General features: G+C 36.4%; 1 protein-coding gene across 1 annotated transcript; it reads right to left on the reverse strand.

Annotated features, from left to right (window-relative positions):
- On the reverse strand, positions 1-26,690 carry LOC107014609 (protease Do-like 7). The gene is made up of 24 exons (XM_015214586.2): positions 26,267-26,690; positions 25,853-25,923; positions 24,683-24,817; positions 20,785-20,843; positions 18,933-18,969; positions 18,086-18,211; positions 16,579-16,668; positions 14,405-14,470; positions 14,267-14,323; positions 14,116-14,181; positions 13,562-13,669; positions 9,503-9,583; positions 7,878-7,927; positions 7,565-7,730; positions 5,541-6,041; positions 4,394-4,576; positions 4,210-4,315; positions 3,192-3,362; positions 2,996-3,075; positions 2,695-2,922; positions 1,301-1,516; positions 984-1,141; positions 576-687; positions 1-408 (listed from the first exon to the last, which is right to left on the reverse strand). Exons 1-24 carry the CDS (start codon positions 26,526-26,528, stop codon positions 232-234), a joined length of 3,306 nt encoding a protein of 1,101 aa, XP_015070072.1. The 5' UTR covers positions 26,529-26,690; the 3' UTR covers positions 1-231.

The raw sequence follows: 26,690 nt of genomic DNA on the forward strand, positions 1-26,690 counted from the left end.
TACTATGAAACTTCATTTTAAAGAAATTTCCTCTTTTTGTCAAAATCAAGTGTTCATACAATTTTTTTTAAAAAAAAGATCAAATATCTAATTATTTCACATCATATAGGCATCAAATCAATATACCTTCAGTTTATTAAGATTCTCGTACAGCTAGCTACACATGAGAAGTTCAGTTCAAATACCAACTAATGAGTTGGATAAATGCTTTGAACAGTCTGGTGAAACAGTTCACAGAACACCTGAATCCAATGATTTAATTACTTTGCGTCGCCACATTGCAGTTTCAGGATCAAACCTGAGTTCCCATGTTGGCCAGTAATGTAAATCTTGCTTCAATGTGAGCACTCGAGGTTTCCCATTCAGGTGGATTGTTCGTACACGAACAAACTCTCCATGCTCTATTGTCTGTAAGGAACTCAATTAAGTAGATGTTAAAACCAGGATCACAGAAAAGCTCAACACAGAAATAATTTGTTAACTGAGAACCATTAACAAGCTTCCTAGAACTATGTTTGGTACTTCTTCATATAAAATAAGATCTTGCCAAGTTTCTCAATAAAGAAAAATCATACCTTAGTCACATCGACAAAAGCATCCAAGTTAGGGGTTGGTTTCCCGTTGACTTCAACTATCCATTGAAGAGCAAAGAGACCATGACGATGTGCAGGACTCCCATGACACCACCTGAAAAAGAGACATTAGCCTTTGTGACCAAATAGTTGGCAAAGAGAACTCGTAAGTGCACAATCAGGTCAGCCAAGGCAAACAAAATTACTTGCTAATATCTGACCAGAAATTGCACAATCTAAATATTGCAGATTTTAGAAATCCGTGTAAAATCACCCTCCCCAGACCCCGTTGTTTGTTGTTTGTGTATTATCATACTATTACTTGGCAAGAATAATGAAACTTGAGGAGCAAATGGATCAGAAGCCCTCCTATCATCTTTCATTTGTTACAACATTCTAGCATCTCCTCACCTTGCCACATACACTCCATGGCCTTCTTCAGGCAGAAACCCAAGTGCACGTACGGCTGGATAAGGTTCTTGGAGGATACCGCCACACCAATTTATTGCTCGTTTGGCTCCATTTCCATCCCTCACATCCGTTCCCACAAGTAGTTCAATTTCTTTTCCCTGAGAAACCATGAACAATAAATGAAGAATCTAAGTGAGTGTTTGAACTCTTGTACTTGCTTGATGTAAACAGATGATGACAATAATAAATTTCTATTGATCAAATAAGTGAGAGAAATTGAAAAAAGTAAAGCTGATGTCAGATAGCTTCTTGCTAACCTGACGGAAAATTGTCAAGTCTAGTTTTCCATCGTCCTGAGTGCAATGGCCTAAAGATTGGCACGCATCTTCAATGTCACGAAAGCATGTAACTGGCTGCTTATTGATTGCTAAGACCATGTCCCCTTGTTCCAACAAGTTTTCAGTTTTTGACCCAGCAAAGCAACCTTTGACTCGCAAAACTTGGCGTCTCAGAGGATCCTTCTTCACGAGGGCCTAAATGAGATATGTCAACTATTAAGAAAATGCCCAACTCACATACTATGCTCACCTCTTATAACAATCTTGGGCAGACTATCTGCTTTTCTTTATGGTAACATGAAAAGCCTAAAGATATTCTTTAGAAACAATTAAGGTGGGACTAAAGCTAATAACATGTACAAACATCAATATGAGAGCCTCTATATTTCACGCAACATAAAATAAGAGGAAAATCATTTGAGATGATACAAATCGGATTCATCAAGGCAACAAAATTTGCCATACACTTGCAACATGATACAGTAGGCAGATAGATACACATGCACATGCATGAATTCCAAGACACATTCCTAATAAACAATTATACAATCCATGTTTTTATTTACCAGTTTTAAGTTCCAGCGCAATTCTACTTGTGTGTAGGAATCAATCTCTAGGGTGATCAAGATTCTATAAAGTAAATATTGCCTGGAAGATTGACCAGGTGGCAACCAGAGATGTCATGATCATACGCAAAATCCATAAACATCACATCCAGCTAATTCCAAGCAAATTTTTTTACTCATACACCTGTAAATGATACACAATTCACATAGACAGATACACTCGTGAAGTGTGATGAAGACCAGGTATGCGGAATAACCATAGATTTATTGATCCATTTACAGCTTGGGTTGTTCTACTTGGGAGTTGTGATTAACCTTTAAGGAATGAGGGCACGTTAACAAGCACACAGAAATTCGAGTTCCTTTTGGATTTCCTTCTTGATCAATAACAACTGCCTCTCTACCTTCACAAGTAGGGTAAGGCTGCGTGCACACCACCTTCTCCCCAAACCCCACTTGTGGGATTACACTGGGCATTTTTTGTTATTGTATCCGGTTGTCATGTTCAGTGAGGACACATCTAACACATATAAAACCCTTTCCACACTGCTTAGCCTTATCCCTCTTAAAAGGTTTTTTAGTGATAGGTTCTATAGGAACTGGACAATACTATTTGGTCAAATACCTAACAACCATCTCTTGTGGACCCAGATGTAAAAAGACCTTTAAAGGGTGAAATAGATTGAATTTTTCTGTGTCTGAGTTGAAGTAGATTCTTTTATTAGGAAAAACACATTCAACTCAAGAATGGATCAGAGGAAAATGCAAGCACATAAACGACAGGAACCTTCAGAAGTAGCAGATTACCTGGATCCATGCATCACTTAATCCAAAACTTCGAGCTTTAGATAGCAAAGTAGGGTAAAGTTCAACTTCTAATATCCTTATGCAAGGCATAGGTCTTCGCAAACCATTTATAAGACGAGGCAGTCCCTCAGTGCCAGAAGTAATCCTGTCAACGAGTTGGCTTATTTTATATATTGGGATACCTCGGACAAATTGGTGCTCTTCTGATGAACTTGAACCATACTTGAGCTGGAAAGAGTGTAGGAAGTACTTTAAACAAGTTTCGACAGTCAGTAACTCAGCAGCAGTTTAAATTACATACCTGTGTTGAAAAGCTTCCCCATAAAGCTTGAACCCTTCCACACTCATCAGTCAGCACACCAGAAAATGTGCTTCCAAAATCTGAAATGTTACAAACAATGGCACCATGAAAAAGTCACAAGATGAGTGTTAAAACACAAGGATTATAGGAATCAGTACCACAAAATATGAGCAGGATCCTTTAGGTTTCGACATACCAGTGTCCAGCTCAATGACCTCCATGTTTGTTGCTCTGTACCGTGGAACATCAGAGGATCCAATATTCACAGCAGCAGAAGGATTAGTCACGATTGATTTCCTTGAGGTTGCCTGCAGGCTTCTACTCAATCCCACTAGAAACACTGAATCTCCACGACGAAGAGCAGGTTCTGTTGGCAAAACAATATTAACCGACAAAAATAAGGTGTTCTGCATTGGACATCATTTACAGGGAACTATAATAACAAGGTAAGCAGGTTAAAGAGGATTTCAAGAAGCCAAAACCTTATGTTGAAACATTTCCATGGACAGTACTTGTCCAAAGATATTCCTACATTCGAACAGGAGTCTCTAAATAATTTAGTTCAGTCATTTTTGTTGTTAACAAGGAAACCCACAGTCGCAATCCTTTGGGTGCGCACAGGGTAAACCCTTTTCCTGTGCAATAGCTCACGAACAACACAGGAAGGTAAACCGAACTACACAAGCCCATGCGACGAGCTCGACCCAGAAGGCCAGCCCCATTTTCTGCAAGAACACATCAGTGTAGTTGGAGACTACAGAATTTACTTTCAACTTGGCTAACAGACCATGGATCAAAGTAAAGAAAGGGAAAACAATTAAATAGAAATGGTGTCAAAGGGGATCATGTCCTGATCAGTAGCTGGATGAAAACTCCCATCTAGAAAGAGGATTTTTCTTTCTTTTCTTTCTTAAAGAGTCGATGCATTTAGTTGATTAGAACAGTAATTATTAAGTGCTGGAATATTTACAACACCTACAGCTGGATCAGAGTCCTTTATATAATCTATTTTACACCAGGAAGAAAATAAAAGCAGACAGTTAAACTTGATATTCAAAACCTCTATTTTTTGTGAACCACATCTTTCCACCTGGTAGTGTATGATGCATACACAACACACTGAAATAAAGACAAATCACTTTGTCCACGCATTAGCAACAACATGAAAGGGGAGCAGATTAAGGATAAGAATCATCCAAAAAGTTAACACTTACCAGGAAGAAGTTCAGCAGCACGAACCACGGAGGCTGCAGCAGCTCCCAGAGCAGAGGGATCGTATGCAACCAGAGCAAAATTATGGAAAGGATGGAGGAAAACTACCTGAAAAGGTTACTGAGCTTCTTAACAATAACGGAGGATAAGTGGCAGGATGTAAATTTGTCTCCCCTAAAACCTCACCTGAGCAGGAATTTCAATTGGAAAAGCAGCAAATGATAACATCACATCAGAAACTGGTACTGCAACTGTGTTTTTGTCAACAGCAACCAAGCCCATTGTTTGGGAATGATATACAATTACCCCAGTTCCAAAAAACTGTTGCGAGTGAACACCGTCAAGCATACATGATGAAGGGACATGAACCTGCAATTTTAACACCATGCGATGCACTTAACTGAACAGATGGAAACAGGAATTACCAGGTTATGAAAAATATCCAGACAGATACCTCCTAGTTGCAGTTGTCATTTTGATATCGATCATTTGTATTACAGATAAAACATGAGATCAACACTGGTTATAGCTAACAGATACCAAGTTTAGACCAACAGTGAGCAAAAGAAATCAGGAGTTTATGATTTTATTTGAGCATTTCTATGATCTAAAATATTAAATTGAATGCAGAATGAAGTCTAACTAGTAGTTGCAATAGCATAATTTTGCCTCAATGTTATACCGCCCAAAGCATTACTATAGAAAATTGAAAGGATCAGAATCATAACACCATATGGTTCATAATAAAATTACAGTAATGTCGGATGTGTCAAGAGAAAACTTTAAATACCTTTTCATTGCAATGCACATGCAGCTAATGCAAAGTTTAACATTCAAAGCAGAAGTCCACAAAAACGAAGCTGTAGCAAAATATCATAGGGTTTAGCATATTTCTTGGTCTGATTAATCTGATTAACATCAAAAACCACCTCCCAGGAATCAAAGCAGCAAAGGAAAAAGAGATGGGTAATGAAACCCACCTCTGGGACCCAAAAGAGATACAGCCAAAAAAAAAAAAGTTTTCCCTCTCCATCACTGGGGTTAAAACTCATTTCTTTTTCTTTTCTGTTTTCGGGGAAAATTGGGGTGTAACACACTCCTTAGTCTGATTACACACAAAAAAAAAAATCCCAGGAACCAAGAAGCAAAGGAGAAAGAAATCGTTTAAAAATCAAAGGTCATTTATTGAATACAGCTGAGGAGATGAAACCCATCTCCCACAGACCAAAAAAGGTGATAGTGACGGAGACACTTGAATAATCAACATTCATCATATAAAAATACAAATGTTTTTCAATAGAACTATACAAGTCATTTGAGACCTTAATGTTACCTCAAACATCACAAGAGTAGGTTCGATCACACGCTCAGCGACTGATGTAGCTTCTACAGGTGCGGCAACATGATAATCTCTCAGAACTGCATTTTCCACAGATCCAGACTCATTCAATCTTTCTTCTCTACGCTCATTTAAAGAACAATCGGCCACTACACTGCCGTCTTCAGATGAGTTCTCTTCCACCCGCCCTTTCTTTGTTCCATTATCAGAATCATCCTGAGCATTTGGTCCCTCAGCAACAAGTTCACCACTAATTTCCATACTAGTAAGTCCATCTGTGGATTCTTGGCTGACTTGTTCAGGTCTATAGTCCTTAGGACTGACCTCGCTAGTACAAGACTCAGCATGATTTTCGACTGGATAAATGCCAGATACCAAGAGTGGGGATTCCTGCTGCAAAGCCAGTTTTACTGTCCATAAGCCAGATCTGTCATTGCGCTTATATATCTGTGGTGGTGCATACCACTCATGGCGGTCAATTGTGACCAAGACAGACTGCAGAAAAGAAAAGGTTTATTAGAAGGTCATACTTCCATGCAAGAAGACATGGGAAAACCAAAAGGACTTTCTGACAAGCTTTATTGAATCAGAAAGCACTAAAAGCTTGTGCAAAGTGCATCAAGGTTCAATAACTTCTGTCCCTTCATTCAAGGAGACAGAAGATCTCCACTATGCTTTCCACATTATTCTGACATTTCTCATTTACACCAACATGCCAAAAAGATATATATATGTATTGCAGTCTAAGAATTATTCACTTTTGCTTTCAAAAACTCTGAATTCTTCCCTTCCACGTCACCCACCAATACAAGCTGATATTGCGTCCCAACTCTTTCGTTTCTACCCACATAGTTCTCTGTTTAACTAGCACAATAATGGCTCCTTTACTGATATATGCATAAACTACTTGCGCCGTATAAAACTGAGAAAGAATTGCCACATATGTGCATTGTAAGAATATGTGGTTGACATTGTCAGCTCCAGCCCCAGACAGTTGACACCTATTGCATAATAATGTCCCTTCTTTTGAAGATTATTATCAGAGAGAGAAGCTTCCATGAGTCAAAGTTCAGGAAAAACATGCTCTACTTCAATTTGAACTGTGCTTCTCCAAACAATTCACCAGCAGAGAAGATCAGCACTTAAAGCATGAGTTGACAGTGAACACCTCACTTTTCTGTAGCTCCCAAGCTAATAAACCTGGAATATCCATGAATGTACTACTTCCAGCATCTGTAGCAATAGTGATATACCACCTACTCCACAATAATTGGAGTTTCTCCTAGAGTTAATCTCCCAACCTGCATCTGTAGCAATAGTGATATACCACCTACTCCACAATCATTAGAGTTTCTCCTAGAGTTAATCTCCCAACTCAGCTCTGTTTTGTACAGGCCATGGTAGCCTCAGTGTCCTGCAGAATGTCATAATTCACCCATTCCCAATCATTACAATTTTAGCAACTACATCTTCATAGCTCAAGTAATTTATGTCTTTTGCAGATTCGATGATCAAATTCAATTGAAAAATGGAAGAACAACTACTAGATGGAAAAGTGGCCAACATTATATATATATATGTAATAAAAGAATTTGATCATTAATATCATTGTTGACAAACCCATAAAGTTGTAAACAGGTGGATGTACTCCTGCCCTTAATTCAAAAAATCTGAAACCATTTAGGAAGATAATTGTAAGTTTATGACACCAATGCGGCTACAGAGATTTCCTGCCAATGCTCCTGAGTCCTGACACAGTTGATGATAACAAATGTTACACCTACCATTAAGTTTCTTTTTCTTCCCTTTATCCTTTCTGATCAAGAAGAATACACCCTACTATACGACACATCAGTAGCAATACCCAACTACAGAACCACAACAACGCATAGTTTGTTGACCATAGTTCATGAAAATCACCAAGATCAAATTGAAAAAGCAAACAAGTTCGAACGCAGGAACTATATATGACGGACACAATTTTTTTGACATATTGTTTGATAGTACGTTGCTAATACCTTTCTCTGATGTCGTTGCTTGTAGTGTATATACTCCAATGGTACTCTTGCACCCCTAGACAACTTAGATAAAACGGAAATTAAGTCTTCAAGCCTTGAAATACCTTCCCCTGCAAATTTTTTAATGATGGAGTGGCGAGGAACTCCTGCTCTAGATAGCATGTATCTACAATTGCAAATAGTAGTCACAGTCAATACAAGTATTTAAGGATTGTACCAACAGATTTATACTTTAAATCATGCATTACGAGGACTTTAGCCAAAATTACATCAGATTAATCATCTTATATATGGAAAAAGGAAATGCACAAACCCTTGTTCAGAGACATAGACAAGACCACAATTAAAACGAAAATTTCTAGCCTGCAAAGAAGGAAGACAAAACAAGTGAGCAAAATGGGGGCTTCAATTTGCAAACAGGAGATAATAAAACTACATCAATATGAACATCAACAAGCCACTAAATGTGCCAAAGAGACGGTGGATCTTCATGTCAAATTTAAAGAACTACCCCATGCTTCAAAAGAATGTTAACATGATAAGAGCTGCTACAAGGGATAATTTTATTTATTTCTTCAACATTGAAGCCAAAAATCCAGTCCTGACAAGCCTCAGCACTTCCAAAGGGAAATACTAAAGCAACCCTTGACTAAATTATTCAAGTTCACTGGACATTGACAGCCTTCTGAAACCATTCAGTGAGCAAAGATAGTTCAAGATGGATCAAAATAACTGAACTAAAGTTCCAACAGCAATGTAATTTACGTATCAACTCACAAAAAACTCCTAAAGTGCTGCAAGAGTAAGAAAGTCAAAAACAGGAGGAACCTAAGGATTATAAGCTCCTTTCTTACTTCACCCATCACCACATGATGTTCGAACGTCATCCTATTATTCATCTATCATGTGCAACAAAAATTGCAAGTTTGTTCCACTTCTTCGCACAGGTAACCAGGCACCTAGTTAAGTGAGTTGTCTCAGAAGGTTTTGCAGAAGCTGCTCCCATTAAAAAAAATAAACAAAGAATGAACTTGATAAAATTTTGCCCTCCACCTTTAAAACTACTTTACAATAGTAGCAGGGAGCAAGATTTAAATGCCAATGGGCACTAAAATTAGATTGCGAACTAGGAAGAAGGTCCAGAGAACTCCCAAGCTTCACAGTAAAGGTATGAGAAGAAGAATGACTCAACAACTTCTTGAAAATAAGATTGCGGACTCAGAAGGCATGGATTTCCCCAAGGTCCATTCTACAACTACGAAGAAGTATGACTACAAGAAATTCTGGACTTCTTTTGTTTTCTCAATGTGTTGCTCCTCGTTTTACACTCATTTGATTAAGCCCCAAACATGAAACCCACATACCTAAAACATTGCTTTGCTTCTATTGGGCTTACATCACTCCCTAGCCTGGTTGATTGAGTCTAACTTAGCACCAAAAGTAAAACTTTTACAGTTGGCAGGATGCAACAGCTAAATTCAACTTTCAGGCTATGTTGCTCAAACTCTTCAAATATATCAATGGGTGCATGTCAGATCATCCAAAAGTGTTTTTCTTTGAAGGACCCAACACGGGTGTGACAACATTTTTGGAGAGTCCGTGCAACATAACTTTCATGTGCTGAACAAAAGTTCTCATAGTCATTCAAAATTAACAAGTATGAAATTATTTCACCAAGCAAAACCAAAGTAGTTGAAGGTAAGATTTGATTAGGATTAGAGGAATCTTGCAATCACCATAACAGATTGCTGGTTTCTTCCGGGGAAGAAGCCTGTGGGCAAGTCAAAAACAATTCGACTCACATTTGATAGAATTCATCCGACATTGGAATGAATAACGAGTAGAATGCAGTTAAACTCATCTAACAAGAATCTACTGCTAAAGAATGTTTCTTATTGTATGCATAAGACTAAGGCAATAGTGCAAAAAATCACAAACCTGTTGATAAGAAAGGGCGTGTATCACTGCACCGCCAACTTCCAAGAAGTGGTCAGGAGTTATTGAGTGCAAATCCTGAACCTGAAGTTACAGCAAGAAAAGAAGTCACAATTGCAAATGATAAACTCAAGCAAAAGAAGAAAAAACATTATAAGAAAGTCAGTGTAGTTTCAGAGCCCTTTTCTTAAACCATTCATTACAATCTTTTTTAAAGAATTAAAGTTAGAAAAACTATTTTTCTCCTTTTAATTAATAGGTTGAGTTAGAAATGAAGCTGAGTGCCATTACAATCATCTATCAGTAAAAATAAGTACCCTTTACAAATCAATGGAACAATGAAACTGCATCTACGAATGAAAAACTCATCCAACTTTAAGATATTGAAAGGGTTAAAGAGATATATGTTGAAAAAATCCAAATGATATAGATTGTCATCCTTAAAGTGATGGAAAAATTTGCCCAAGTAAAACATTAATTGAGAGTTAAGGAATTTTTTTTTTTTTTTTGAAACTTGTAAGGTTAAAGAGTTAAGGAAATTAACTAATAAAGACACCTACCTCAAACCACAATCATATGTTAGTAATTCACCTATGTGGACATGATATCTCCTTGATTCTTATGGATACATCCCTCAAGGCAATCAAAACTCAAATAGAAGAAACTTTAGTCACCGGTGCAAATGTATCAAAATGATCAGGACTAACGACCTGATGATGTTTCACTTTTTCCGGAGTTTTTTTTTTCATTTTACTTTGAAATTAGTGTCTGGCCATGAAAATTACAAATATGACTTAAAGCTGCATTTAGAACTTTAAAAAACACCCAAAACCTTATTTCCACTTATTTCTCTTTCAGTATATTTTTCTTTTCCAAATTTTACCCTAAATTGTTTACTTCTACAAAAATGATCCTATTTAAATTGTATTTCATGTTTAAATCATATTTCATGTTTGAATAATAATTCATGTTTTCTTAGGAAAAGTGCATTCAAGCAAACCTACAATACAAATGATTTTCTACGAACAATACCCAATCTTCTAAACATACAGCAATTTTGTGGATGCATAAAAAAAAAGGATAAGCGACTACTTCTCAATTATAAAATTCTTCAGTAACCCGTCGAAAGCTCTTCTATTTATTTCTCTCCAAACCACCCACATTAGTGATAATAGAGCAACAATCCATGCCATCTTCTCCTTTCTCTCCTGCCAGTCCAACTTAAAATTACCCTATTCAGTGTCTGGCATCACCCAGTAAAAACCAAATCATCACATGATTTCTAACCAAGCCTTGAAGTTACCGAACAGTGCTTGGTCAACATCTTCACCTGCTCTGTTGCACATGACACACCTTTCTCTTCCTCAAATTCTCTGTCGTTAAAATAACCCCCTCATATTGCTATAAAGTGAGAAAACACACATTTCTTGGTGCTTTAAGAATCCAAATCGAAATATATGGAGAACAACATCCTCCATGTTCAGAAGCTTTCCATAATAAGACTTAACAGAAAATTCCCACCTCCATCCATTGTCCCTATCTGTGCAGAGCTTTGTTTATGGAGAAAATTGGTCAGTCTTTGAAACTTTGTCACCTCTCGGCTTTGAAAGTTCTTCCTAACCCTCAAGTCTCAAAAAAGCTTCTCCGCCTAGTAATCTCCGGATATATTGGATTGACAACTCTTTTTGTCAAGAAATTCTATAAATGTTTCAAAAAGTGGACATCAATGTGTTATCCTATACCACCTATGCTCCCAAAAGGATACCTTTCTCCCATCCTCCACATTCCACAATGAATGACACATGTACAATAACAACAACATACCCAATGTAATTCCAGAAGCGGGGTCTTGGGATGGAGGAGTGTACACAACCTTATCCCTATACCTTATGAAGGTAGAGAGACTATTTTCGAGAGACAGTAAGCATTTCAAAATCAGTAAGAAAAGGAATACAGTGATAAAGAAGCCACGCAGAAAAAAATGAGGAAAAGAAGAGTAGCAACAACAAATAATACGATAACTGAAGCAAAGGAAACACAGGTAATAATAAGATCGAAGAATAATGTAGTAGGAGAGTAGTAGTAATAATAATAATACTGATTCCAAAAACTAGACAACCCTCGACTCTCTGCTAACCTTGTACCTAATCCTCGATCTCCATATCTTCCTATCTAGAGTCATGCCCTCAGTAAGCTGCAGGTTTGTCATGTCTTCTCTAATCACACTCCTCAATATTTCTTTGGCCTATTCCTACGTCTCCTCAGACCTACCACAATAAACCTTCCACACCTTCTCACTGGGCATCTATGCATGAGTACATCTCCTCTTCACATGCCCGAACCTCTCAGCCTCGCCACCATTATCTTGTCCACGACGGAGGTACTCTCACCTTGTCTTGAATATCTTTGTTCCTAATCTTATCTCTGTTAGTATGTGCACACATTCATCTCAAACTGCAGTGATGGTTATGTAGGGATTGCTTACTTTAAAGGCATCTTTTTCTTTAGACAATCTTCCAAGTATTGCTATCTCCATTGCTACCACACACATTTCTATTCCACATTCTCTCGCTTAATATAACAAGTAAAATAAATTTTCCTACATAAGTTGTTTGGGGTACTAGCAATGCATTTTAATCCCGCAGATTAAACATTACAATGTATATGCAAAAAGTCCATACCATAAACCAAACTCTATGTTAGTTATAGAATTAAATTAGGACTGCATAGTTTGGTTTCACGTCTAAAGCTATATTAATTATGCATAGTCGTATGTTGGGAAAGTGCCTCCCTTATGAGACTGACCAAAAGTCGTTTTGATCGCATGCTGAAATTACACTTCATCAAATCTAGTCATATTTTGTATCTCTGTATCCATTTGCCTTTCCAAATTCTATTTCCTGGGGTTCATCAGAGTGTTTTTAAGCTGATGAAAATGTATTCACATTATGGTGCTTCTCCCCCGACTGCTGAATGAAATTATGCAGTTATTTTTGCTCTCACGAGAAATTTTACTCTACAAATTAGTCACATTGCTTAATTAAATCTAGTCAAATTCTGAAAAATAAGGGCAGTCTACAATATCCAGTGATTTGTTCCTATTTCATTTGATAATAGAAGAAATGCTTCAAAACACCCAAAAGAACCATAGGAAGCCAAAACATCCTTGATTAGATAATAGCTAAATTTTGATTTGCTAGAAAGGAAAGGGAAGGACATGATTGTGAATCTACAGACCATTTACTAGCACCATCTGTCGTCCCTTTTATTTTCTTTCTGATTCTTCACATCAAGATGAAGACAAAAGCAAAGCTATAGCAATAGTCACTCTAATGTTTGGAAACAAATGATGATCTTGAAAAATTCTTAGTACTTGTGTCGCCCCTTTTCTTTTCTTTCTGAATTTTCACATCAAGATGAAGACTAAAGCAAAGCTATAATAATAGTCGCTCTGAACGTTTGGAAACAAAAGATAATCTTGAAAAATTCTTAGCACTTGTTTTGATGCACTAAGCAAATACTAAGATAGTACGTAAACAATCTTAATGACGAAAGAATGTTAAATTCCCCTAAAACACTCTAGTTTGTGTATATTAACGATCACCATATCCCTTTGCTATAAAATATAGAAAGGACCACAGTCAGAAGAATGAAAAACAAAAGGAGAAATGGTATTAAAAAAGTATACAATTATTTGCAACTAATACAACCTAACAAATTTCTATTTAGCAGGGTAATGTCAACCAAATTTTGCTAGGTAACAAGGGTTGTAGTGTCTAGAGAGCCACCATTGAATGTGGTGCTTTTGTAGAAGTTGTGTTTTAAGTTGGGAAATAACCAACTGATTATCAACCTTAAAATCAACATTGCCTAATAATGTTGGAACTTTTTTTTGGTTAATGTTGGTACTTTAGTGGGTTTAAAAATCAAGGTAGGGTCCAAAATGGAAGGGTTAACATCATGAAGAGAACTGACAATTTTTTCTCCATTTCCAAGTGAAAGAAAACTTTGAAAAGAAGGAAAGAGTCGAAATATTCCAATATGTGCAAGTAAAATATTTACCAACAAGTCCACTGCCAAGGGAGTGCCACCCCTTTCAATTTGAAGCTCAATTTTCTGCTCAACACTATCATCAAGTAAAGTCTCCATCTTCAGGAACTGGGTAACAATCTGCATGAGGCTTCCAGGTTTCAGTTTGAAGCTATGAACAGTGAAATTTATAATTTTCCTAATCATCTGACAAAATTAAGTTCCGACAAAGTAGTATTCTTGTATTCACGAAAGATCTGAGCAATCAAAGAGGATAATAGAAGTGTCCCTCACAACATGCCACGCAGCAGAGCGGACAGATAGAGCTAGTGTATGACTCGGCCAAATAAGTTTCTGATTCAACCTAGTATAATGGTTGGCCTAGGAGAATTCATGCGGGCCTGTAGAATTTGGTGGGATGCAGCCATTTGGAAAAATGAGAGGGAATACAGTTCCATACAAGAAGATAAATCTCTAATTAAGTTGCTGAAAATAGTATAGTTATAAATGATCTAGAAAGCTTGTTAGAATGAGCATAGCAAGACCATCAAATTTTAAAAGTCCAACAAGATCAAAGAAAGACTAACCTCCCCATTCATGCGAACAAGCACATCACCGGGCTCTAATTGATTATGAGCCGGGCCACCAGGAACCTACCATAAACCCAACCAAAGAATAAATCATGATAAGCAGAGGCATCTACATTTATGGAAGTACGACAAGGGATGGTGCACCTACCACGGAATCGATAACAAGCATTCCAGTTTCAGAGGGTGGAGTTGAATTGCGCACCAACTATTCCAGTCAAGTTTCAACAGATTAATGATCATTATTTTAGCAATCTACTGTCTGGAAACAAAATTCTTAAATCCTTACCTGTTCTGTCTCACGTTGAACTCCAAGCCTGCGTGTCTCATCAAAGCCTTTATGGAGAAAGGTCACCTATATTAAAAACATCGAAGTAAAACTAAAGTTTGGGAGGAGAAAAACGATGTGCCCATATGCATAATAACAGATTAACAGTTAAAAAACATTAACAACCAAAATTTGATAGCCCATTGAAGAAGAAACAGCAGCGCACTCAGATAATCTTTTTTTTTATCAGGTAAAAAATGTTTATAAATAAAGGGAGCAAAGCTCGTAAACCAAACGTAGAGAACCTACAACATTTCAGATAAGCTTCTATCATAGAATAACATAAGATTCCGTCCATATTCAATCATCCCAAAGACGTAAGTTACATCATGTTCGAGGAGAAACATGTAAAACAATCTGAGGCATTACCATATGCTCGAACATAAAATAGATCCAATATATTGAAAGGCAAGGTGCACGGAGGTCATATTACCTACCACGGGAGGCGTTAGTCCATAGGCACAGGTTCAAGTTTAATATCTTTAACAACACAATTAAAATTTAAAAATAGATTAACATGTGAAAAATTATGAATATTAAATTAGAAATAGAATAAATTTCAATATAAAAGATGTTTAGGAAAATAATTTCACTATCTAGACACGAATAATACATCCATATAAGAACATTTTCAAGTCACAAATTTCTTAAATATAAAACATGCCCATTATATAATTACAGCAAAATACTTAATAGAAAATGCTCTTGGGGCAAACGGAGCAGATAACCCAAGGGATTAAGTTTGTATGGACTTTTTACTCATGAAAATGCTAACGAACGATATTCGATATCTTGTGAACATAGTTTGACATTCTGAGAACTTTGTGAGTTATGAAATGATGATTTCATTAAGGTTGCATACCTTGAGGCTTACAAAGAAGACAACCCTCGGGTGCATGAATCACCTTTTTATGACAAAATCATTGTTTCATCTTTAAAACTAGGGGATACTGGTACCTGTTGCTGGTGGGAGGTGGCAGGTATCCCATTGAATTAGTCGAGGTGCACGAAAGTTGGCCTAGACACCACAGTCGTCAAAAAAAAAACTAGGGATACTAGGCCTGCTCTTCTATCCTTCTCCACTTAGATAGTGGACTTGGTTCAAAACTAGGTTTTGAACTCATAACATACACCTACCACACATCCCACACTGTATTACCTTTATCGTTATATCAAAATCCAGAAAAACGGATAAAAGAACTACTTACTGATTTATTATCAGGTAGCAAATAGATTTTGGTGAATGGAGCTAAATGTGTTTGGAGTAGAGTTGTTAATATCGATTATAGGGTAAGGATGTGATGCACAGATAGTTTAAGAGTACAACATGCAGGGAATGGGACCATAACTTCTTTTTCCCTTATTGGGTACATTAGAGAGGAATAGAAGAGCATTTGATAGGATGGCAAATCGTTTTGTATGAGTGATGCTCTCTTTTGCTTTTGGTGAATTTTTTATTAAACCAAAAGCAGTGTTATTAAAAGCGAAAAGCGCAAAAAAGCTCTAAGGTCCGTGGGGGCTTTAAGCGCAAAGCGCAAATAAAGCGTGGGCTTTAATGAAAAAAGGCGCAAAGGGAGAAAAAAATAAAATTTGAATGTTTAGTCCAAGACTAATAATTATAAACATGAATGGAATATATGACCAAATAAATTTGATTTTTTTTTATGATAAATTGAAATATCAATCGTTTAGTCACTTCTTCATAAGAGACTCATTGACAAGGAAAAGTTTCTCTTAGAACTTTGATGATGACACTGAAGCGCACATAAAGTGAGGCGAAGCGCTCAACATGTTTTGAGCCTCGCTTTAGGGCTTAAGCGCGCTTAAAGCGCGCCTTTGATAACACTGACCAAAAGGTCTCTCTTAGTGTAGATGATTCAGTATCATTCATAGAGAACCAAATCTCTTCCTCTCATCATTTCTTTGATAGGTAAGCTTTTCCTCTATATCTCCCCATAGCATATATGAAATAATTTACTTTAGTCAAACAAAAGAACCCCTATATTCTTTAATAATCACTTCAGCTCTTTCATACTTCTGAATAAGCTACTAGACCGACTAAAGCTAAAAGAAGAAAAAGATATACAAGTCCTTTTGAGGTATTCATGGGAAGAAAACGAGTACCAGCAACCAACCTGAAGTGTACCACGAGGAATCGTGACCGCTGCCCATGTATTAGTAGAATGATATCCTCCTTCCTGTAAGAACTTGAGTGACCTGACAACCTAGTATCCAAAAGAAGAGGGATGAAAATGTTTCTTGATTTACAAAATAGTAGAGAAGATGAGCCTTAACACAAATTGGGTAAAAAGAGTTGGAAAGAAGGTAGAAAGAGAAAAATGTAACACTACTAAATTGGCACCACCATGACTCAAGTACAGCTTGAGAGTTGGGAATAAAACATATAAATCCAGTGTGAGCTCCTAACCAATCTATAGTCCCTTTTTTCTGATAAAAGCTAATCCTAGATTCTCATCAGAAGCATTTACGCATAGACAACCAAAACACTATTATCGGGTAGCAGTTGGAATACGGGATCGACCTGAAATAATAAGGAAAAGGAGAAGTGAAACTGGAAGTACCATGAAGAAACTTCAAACATCTCTCATCTACCAAACTATTTTTAAGTATAATGCAGAAATAATGCAGGGGAGGGACAAAAACATACAAGAAATCTTTTGTCAACCGAGGTAATCAAGGAGTAAAAGAATTTGGATACTTCATATCGTACAGAATAAGAAACAACAAGTCAAGTGACAGAGACACTGACTCATGACCAATCTGAAAGGAGTCAGTCAAAATCAGAAATGAAACAAAGACACAGATCACTTCCCAGTTGGCCTCAATAATGATAAAATAAGTAGAACAAGAAAACTCCAAGCAGCAAGCAACATAACAAACAACGTGAAAGCAATCAATTTCAGAGAAGACTAAAGTTCTTTTTTCTTCAGCCATTCAAAGCTATAATATTGTAAAGCCCCATGAAAAAATCATAAGATTTAAGACTTAAGTGTGCCAATGACAATTAGAAATAATGTCTTGTAAAGAAAAGGAGGTGCATTGGAAGTGACTTAAGGTCTAAGGAGAACCTAAAACAAAGACAAGTTGATATCTACGCAACGAACTAAAGTTCCAGATGAGCTTGCACATGTTCTAACTTCAAATGAGCACAACTCCAAAGATATAAAGAATTCTGATGTGAGTTGCATATCAAATTAAAGGTCTTCGAGTTTTTCGCCATGCTTCAAACCATTTTTGTCATTTGGACATTCCTTCAAGGAGTTATGACCTTTACTGAGAGGTACCAGAGCAGCTACATAGCCAGGACCTGCGCCGGTCACGCAATTGTGTGGCCAAATTCAAAACGTGTCAAAGAAAGAGCCTAGACCTGCGTGGTCCACGTAGGTACCCCTGAAGTTTTTTAATCTGGGGCGTGGAGAGAGAAAAAGGCATAAATTCTGGTCAATTCTTGGATTCTAGAGAGGAGGATTACTTCCCTCCTAAATACACTTCAAGTTAAGTGATTATGGTAAACCTTGTGCTGATATACTGCTGCCTTTCGAAAAAAACAAATACATTTGCAAAATAGAATGACATAACAAAAGTCTGTAACATATAGGACAACAGAGAACATGTACTAACTCGTTCTAAAGGCAAGAAAAAAGCAGATGCACTTGATAACTTGCTCCCAGCATTCAAGGCAACAGCTCTTCCTTGCCAATCAATTACAGGTGAGCCACTTGAACCACCTTTAGTCCCCGAAGCAGCCTGGGGGAGAAGAACACAGAAATTGAACAATAAAGGTAGTCATTAGAAGTGGAGTAGAAAAACCCAAAGCTACTACTATAAGAACAAGAACCGGAAGTATCAAAAAAAAAATAAAAAAATTGGAGAACATAAAAGAGTACCAGGTTGGAAAAAAACAATAATTTCTTTGACTCATTTACTACATTAGCATTTATGGCAAAACGAAATTGATAGAAGATCTCCTCAAATCCTATCTATTAAATTAAGAGCAGAGACGCTCACTTGGAAGCTGTATATTAGTTGAGGGGGCAGCAGAAACTGTAATAGATCTTATTTGTATATATTATCTTCTCATTTTTTACCAACAGACGCCTACAAGAAGCTCAAAGAGTTAATATTTTCTCAGGTAATATTCTTTTTTGGAAAATTTAAAAAATGTGAGCATCTTCCTTTTTTGCCTCTAAACACTTAGTCCCTCCAGTCATTTTGAATGCTGTTTAAGGTCTTGGTGATTCACTCGTTAAGAAAGCTCTTTAATAGCATTACCAACAATTGTATTATCATTATATCAATCGTTAATATCATTACAAGCATAAACCTTAACATCCTCCAACAAATTGCTAACTGAAGATAATAAAGGCAGACAACATTAACCATTTTACTAAATCCATATCCAGCAGTCAGACAGGCAAATATCCAGTGCTACTGCCTAATAACGAGAGAGTAACATCAATATGCTTACTTGCATGTAGAATGTGTTGAAGTCATTGTAGCCGTCTCTGCACGAAAATTGGAATTGCTATCAAATGCTCACATATTGGAACCAAGACTTGCAAAACTTTTCACCAATAGAAAAGAACTGCAGAACTTCATTAAGAAGAAAAACAGGTTCTTCATAATCACAGAGAAGCCAGTTAAATCTAGTATATGCAAAGGACAAGGTAGTGGTTTAGTTGACTAACTTAAATGTGACACATCCCTCCAAACGCCTCAGCCTACTCATTACACTGGAAACATTGAAGTCCTTGACATGAACTAGCACAAACAACAATCTTTAATAGATCTATTTATTTGACAAGAAAGAATGATTATTCATGAGAAATAGCACCAAGAAGATGCATATATGAGCAACACAAACTCGGTCCCTTAATAAACTCATGGAGCTGAGAAAATCTAAAAGACTATGTATCATAAAGTTAGCAATTTAGGTCAAAAAAATGCAAATATATATACTTAAGCTTATGAAAGGCTCTGCTTTCTGTTTGAGATATATTTGGTTCCTCTACAACAAAATCACCCAAAATACACACTGGAACAGTAGACCATAATTTCCTGATATATTTGTCCAGTTTTCATCCATGCCAACACTACAGCAGCACCTTCACTGATCTTGGCATCACCGTATCTATCTAACTATGTTCAAGAACATCACTCAGACCTATCTCGTCATCAGGTGGTGCAAAAATGATTCACCTACTCCGTTTCGCTCTCGCACACACAGCATCTGTTGCATATGCTGAAGTCCATTTCTTGAAATTTGACTTAGTAAGACACCCACTATGAGATACAATCCTACAAAACAAGCTACTTATAGCAGCTTTACTCTTCCAAATGGACTTCAATGGCCAAGGATCTGGCTGGGTAGTACCAAGAGAGTGAGTAGTAGGCACACTTGACCGAAAATATCCCATTACCTTACGCTGCTGCTTCCACCTTAAGGAATTTACTAAATTAATATGGAGCTGCATTAGATCCTTGCGATAGACTTAGAACTCAAAGTCTTTCATGGATGGAAAACTAAATTTAACAGGATTGTTACCTTTGTCAAAAAAAAAAAAAAACTAAATTTAACAGGAGTCTACAGCTGGTGTGCTTAATTCTTATAAAATTTGAGATCCATAATCAGTGCCACTTCATATTAAACTAAAATGTTTGATATCCAAAAAGTCAGCCATGAGCCAATTTTTCTGATCACATTGCAGAGTCCACTTGGATGATTGCTATTGCAACACACCACAAAGCACATAAAAGCAGGTTTTAAAATAGAACATTTTCTTCGTCGAAGATTACAAAACAAACGGCATTTCTTTTTCTTTTTTTTTTTGACACTAGTAACATTGTATTTCAGTCAGTACTTGGGTAGTACTGAAAAAACATATTTACAAAAAGAAAAAGATTAAAGTCCTTCCAATGCTAAACCAGGAACTAGATGGATCCTAAACCATCTATCATTGACTCAATCTCATTGGAGTAGACATTTTTACACCAAAAACAGAACAACAACATACATTTAAGCTTGACTTCCTGCAGGTTGTTGTCCCTATTTCCAAAACATCTAACATTTCTCTCTACAAAACAAACGGCATTTCAAAATAATGTTGAACACCGATAATATTTTTGCAGGCTCTACTATCTTCTTTTTTTTAAAAAAAATGGTAAAGGTTAAAAAGACAATCATTTAGTCAAGTACAATCAACAACTAAGATCAATGAAACAGTAATTCATCACAATCTATTTACCAGAAAAAAAAATCCATCGCATTCTAGCATCAGGACTTACTTAAGAAAGAACATTGTAAGTGACAAGTTACATACTTTTTATACTGCGGAGCATCTCTATCTAATCGAGCAAGGGTACCCGCCAAAATAGACACCTGAATAATTCAGGGAAAAAAAAGAAAAAAGAATAAGAATCTAGAAATTCTGAAGCATTATACCACTAGAAAATCTGACGAAGATGCAAGGGAAAGGTTAATAGAACATAAAAACAAATGGTCATGTAACAAAACTAATTTGAGATAGGACAGTTGGCTACGACATGGTTTGAGACGCATGAATATATCAGCAATTAGGATTAGAAGTAACAGTAACACAACAATAGGTCAGTAACATAACAATAGAAAAGGATAGCTCAATAATATTCACAGTGAAGGTCAAACAATAACAATAGTTAAGGATAACTCAGTTATATTCATATGGAAATCAACACCTACTAAATAGCATTCCATTGATTGACTTCAAGAAGAAACTAAAGTTAAATTGAACATTACGAAAGCAGACAGAATCACCTTATACTCATAAAAGGGTGGAAAGGCCTTGAACAACATCCTCTTTAATCTTCGGAAAAAAACTTATCTATACCCTTTGATGATCTTTGTGAGGAAACAGAGTCCTTAACCCGTAAGAGTACTCTTCAATGATTATGGAAGGTCTCAAGCCACTCTAGAAGAATAGAAACCATAGGATCTAAAACCACCCTACTTTGTAAATTAAGAAGTATCACATGCAGGATGGGGATATTCAATCATGGTTAGTCGAGACCAACAGTTATGGAAATTAGGGAGACACAATTCATCTTGTGTTCAGTGATTTGACGATAAGAAAAAAGCATTTTATCGTCTAAAACTAAATGCATTAACTCAGTATGTGGTATATCAATAGAATAGATATGTTTTGACATATGAGAAATTCACTAATATAAAAAGGGGTACAAAAATATTGAGTAATCACCTCACAAGATTCAGGTTTATGTTCTCCCCCTAAACATTGCTTCACTGCCTCACCGCACCACCTCGCTGGAAACTGCCAGAAGAGAGAATGACCACTTCTCTCTCACTTGGGAAACGTGCACCAACATTCCCCTCTCTGAACTTTTCTCCAGCGAGGTCCCCTATTGGGTTATTATTTAAGCATGGGAAAATAAAGAAAGTTTCAAGTATTTTGGGTCTATTATGTATTATCCAAGGAAATAGGGAGATTGATGATGATGTCACACATCATATTGGTGCAGGATCAATGAGATGGAGGTTCGCATCCAAAGTATTGTGTGAAGAAGGTGCACCAAAACTTAAAGGCAAGTTTCACAAAGTGATGGATAAACCAACTATGTTGTATAGGACAGAGTATTGGCTAGTCAAGAACCTTACGTCAAAAGATGAAAATTGTGAAATGAGGATGTTGCAGTGGATATATGGGCATACTAGAAAAGAAAGGATTAGAAATAAAAATATTCGGGATAAGGTAGGAATGGTCCCGATGAAGAGAAAGATGCGGGAAAAGAGACTGAGATGGTTCAGGCATATGAAGAAGAGATGAACAAATGTCCCAATGTGGAAGAAGAGAATGGTGATTAGACAGGACATGACACACTTGCACCTTATCAAGAACATAACCCTAAATAGGAAGATATAGAGGTCAAGGATTAGAGTACAAGGTTAGTAAGCAATCAAGAGTTATCTAGCTTTCTTTATTAGTATTATAATTATTACTCTCCAACTACATTAATAGTGGGGGTTAGGTTGCATACACACCACCCTTCCAAACCTCATTGGTATGTTGTAGTTTTATTTTTGATGACCTGGTGTCTAGCCCAACTTTTGCGCATATCAACTAATTTTACAGGATACCTGCCACCTTCCACCAGCGACGGGTACCATGTTATTTTGTCCATCAAGACTAGGACAGATGGGAAGAATCACCTAGTGTTTTTTGTTTCCGCTGGAAAATGAACTTGAGACCTCATGATTCTCAACCACTTCATTAACCAGTAGGTCATACCCTTGGGTGTTGGTATGTTCTAGTTGTTATTATACATGTCATTCGGGGTGGAGGGATGGGAGAAAGGTATCCTTTTGGGAGTGTGAGAAATAAAGGAGAAGAATATTATTGAATTATTTCTCTACATTATTACATTGAACCCCTATTTATTGACATTAACTTCTTTTTCAACTAAGACACTACATTAAAAATCTTTTCCAAGTAGAATTCTATACACTATTCTATTATTATTCCTATTCTAAGTAGGATTGTATATACTATTCTTGTTCTTATTCATATTCTAATACTCCTCTCAAGCTGGTGCATACAAGTCATATGTACCTAGCTTGTTACAGATGTAATTAATATGCGGACCGATGGGGACTTTGTGAAGATATCAACAAGTTGATCACTTGACTTCACAAATTTTACGATAAAACTCCCGAGAGTATCTTTTCCCTAACAAAGTGATAATTGATATCAATGTGCTCAGTCCTCTCATAAAATACTGGATTTGATGTCGAATGTCGATAAAACACAAAATGATAAGCTCCACAATGAGTCATGCTAAACTCCTGAATTATTGTGCTGAACTTCCTAAATCAAGCTTGAGAAGACTATTTCAGACTCAATAGACGTACAAGGCTACTAAAACCCCTTAAGCAACAAAACCAAATGGTTGCTCCATATAGACTTCTTCCTCAAGATGCATAGTGCTACACAAATGGAATATGAGAAAGTAGTCACCGAAAAGATCGCACGGTGCTAAACAAATCAGATATGAGAAAGTATCGCTAGAAAGATCAAAGATGCACGGTGCTTCACAAATCAAATATGATAAAGTAGTTACTGAAAAGATGCACAGTGATACGCAAATCAAAAATGAGAAAATAGTCACCTTAAAGATGGCATGGTTCTACGCAAATTCTAATGGATATGGTGTTGAAACTAGAGTCGTCAATATGGGTTAGGCCCATTGGGCCGGCCTGGCCTAAGGCTAAGATTTTGGAGCCCGTTTAAGAAAAGGGCTTTTTAGCCCAGCCTGAATAAACCTTTTGATTTGTGGGGCTTGAGAAATATCGGTAGGGTCGGCTCGTGGGTCAATAAAAATTAATTAAAAATATAATATAATATTAAAATTTAAAGTTAAAAAGAGTCCAAACTCAAAACAATTAAGTTAATATTTCTATTTAGATATTTATACTTTTTACTTGAAAAAAAAATTAATAAATATTATTAAGATGATTTTATTTGTAAATTTGATTAATAAGTAGTTATTAACATTATGTAATATTATTTTGTCGATATTAGAAAAAAAATAGTCACTGGAATAATGGCACGGTGCTACACAAAATTATATATAAGAAAGTAGTCACCAGAATGATGGCACGGTGCTACACAAATTAGGTATGAGAAAATAGTCACCACAAAGATACACGGTGAGGAAGCTCTTTGATTGTTTACCAAGATCATAGAGGCTATGATACCATGTGGGAAAAGAATATTATTTAATTGTTGTTGTTACATTATTATATTGAGACCCTATTTATAGACACCAAAATACAATCCTTTTCCAAGTAAGATACTATTTACTATTCCTATTTCTATTCTAAATAGGATTGTATAAACCTATTCCTATTCTACTAGGATTGTATAAACCTATTCCTATTCTAATACGAGTGTATAAACCTATTCATATTCTAACAAAAGAGTTACTAAATTGAAGTGGCATTCATTTTTAACATACTAAAAAGAAAAGTAAGATATATAAAACTAAAACATAGGAATGGGAAGTAATATATAGCACTCAGCACGATGAGACTTATCTATCGACTCTTGAAGATGCTACAAAGATTTCATTGTTTCCCTTTGAATTACATGAATCAATTAGAACAAATTGACAGAAGATGACCAAATATAGGATAATCAAAGAAAGATGTCAAGTCTAAGGCAATACCTTCTCTCCACTGTCATTACCAACAACCCTAATTTCTACACCTACAGAGGCTGCATCAGGAGCAAGAGGAATCTCTTCATAGCTCAAAAATTGTATTGCACCAGGGTCATACCGAAAGAAGCCAAAATCATGAACCTAGAAGATAAACATCAAATAGTACTTATCAAAAAGAAATGGACAGCCATAGTTATTGATGAATAAGAATTAAATGAAATATATGTAGTTCATGCATTTGTAAGAAGCTATCGGCCTCCTTGTATAAATCTGCACAGAGCAACATGCTTAAGTACAAAGAAAGATCTCACTTCTAGCAAACATGCTGAAGCAATCTACTTTCTGGTTAATTTTTCATGTGTAAACTGTTGGTATAACTTAATCAGAAGTAGATTGCTTCAGCAACTATTAATTATGTCTTGTTCTTTTCTCAGTAGCAGTTATAAGCAGTAAGGACAACTTATCTATTAATTATGTTTCCCTATTTCTTTGTAGTTATTAGCAGTAAGGAGGTTATTCCTCCACTTTCTCATTTCACTAGTAGTAGGAAGTTATCCTTGTTATTAGGTGGGCGGTTAATCATCAATGTTGCATTTTAAAGGTGGAAAGATAAGCAGAAAATTATCTAAGTTTTTGTGTACTTCAACTTCAGAAATCGCAGGTTCTCCCTTAACGAATGAGCACCATAGGTAGTTGAAAGAAAACATGTTATTTCATATTGCAGCGTCCTGTACCTAGATCCATATCACGGGACCATAACATATGTTTAATATTGATACTGAGTCTAGTTATACGATTAGGCAATCCATTTGGCAGATTCACACAACTACAAGGAACATCTACCACCCTCGGAAGCAAAAAGTTCATAAATTTGTACCTATAAAATGCCAAATTATATCCTAATAGTCTTAGTTCAATTAAGGTTCACTATCGGTATGAGGCACTGAAGATGTGTCTAAGATTTCTCAAAAGCATACCCATGGCTAGATATCCGGAATTTTTCAATTTACCCCCTTTCATTAAGTAACTCTTCCTAGAAGTATCCAGTGAGTCAAAACTAATGTGCAGATACAACTAGTGGAAAAATAACTATGCAGTTGAAGTAACCAAAATATATATGCGTATAAACAGGATGCAACAGTAACATGACATATGATTTCTCAAGTGTGAACTCACAGGGTCCCTGTATATGGGGTAAACTGGTATTTCTTCACGGTTCACAAACATAGCCTCCGCCATCACAGGTCCTACAATCAAATGAACAATCACACATCCATCAAAATACATAATTATGAATTCCAAGTTTCTCTCTTGGTTATCTTAACTCAACCTATATGATAAATGGAATAGTGATTTCTGTTAATCTGTACTCATGACCACAGTAAATTCGGGTTTCAAGTGAAACATTACATGAACTTTAACTGGAATATTTAAATAGTAATTTGAGTTGAATTTTATAAAATCTTCAACTTCCCCTCACCAAGCTTTCAAGTTCAAATTTCCATAAACCTTTTTTCCATTTCAACTCAAATTTTGTCACTACGAAGAGATTAAAAAGGGAATTTAAGACAAATGAATGATTTTAATCACCAGGCTTAACAACATGTCGATTCGTGAGTATAATTCCGCGACGCTTATCAACAACAAAACCCGTTGCGGAGCTGCAACCGGCAGATTCAGTGTCGAATGCTCGGCAAGCAGTAGTTCGAAGTACGACGACAGCAGGAACTACTTTGCTTAGAGCCTTCCGCCAATCTTCAGCAGTAGCGAGGTTCTCCTTGAACGGAGGATCAATTTCCATACACAAATTCTCCATTATTATAGATTCCTCTTCTACTACTATTTCCGACATCAAAATCTCCGATCACGATTGACGGATAGTGAATTTTCCGGCGACGATGAAGGATATTCCTCTCACTCTAAAGCTGAGTAGGAGAGAGAAATGAGAGGAAATCGGCGGCGTCTGACAAGTTTGAGTTGGCGTTGACACTGTTAAAGGCTCCTCTTTTTAAAC

Source organism: Solanum pennellii, chromosome 3 (assembly GCF_001406875.1).
Source record: "Solanum pennellii chromosome 3, SPENNV200".
Classification (NCBI taxonomy): domain Eukaryota; kingdom Viridiplantae; phylum Streptophyta; class Magnoliopsida; order Solanales; family Solanaceae; genus Solanum; species Solanum pennellii.

What these genes read in the sequence shown, in the direction of transcription:
- LOC107014609 (XM_015214586.2), bottom strand. Translation starts at nt 26,528, where the DNA reads ATGTCGGAAATAGTAGTAGAAGAGGAATCTATAATAATGGAGAATTTG. An exon ending in TTCCTCGTGGTACACTTCAG is followed by an intron (nt 14,471 to 16,578) that starts GTTGGTTGCTGG and finishes TTTTTAATATAG; the next exon opens with GTGACCTTTCTCCATAAAGG. An exon ending in TGCTGCTGAACTTCTTCCTG is followed by an intron (nt 3,363 to 4,209) that starts GTAAGTGTTAAC and finishes TTTTGCCAACAG; the next exon opens with AACCTGCTCTTCGTCGTGGA.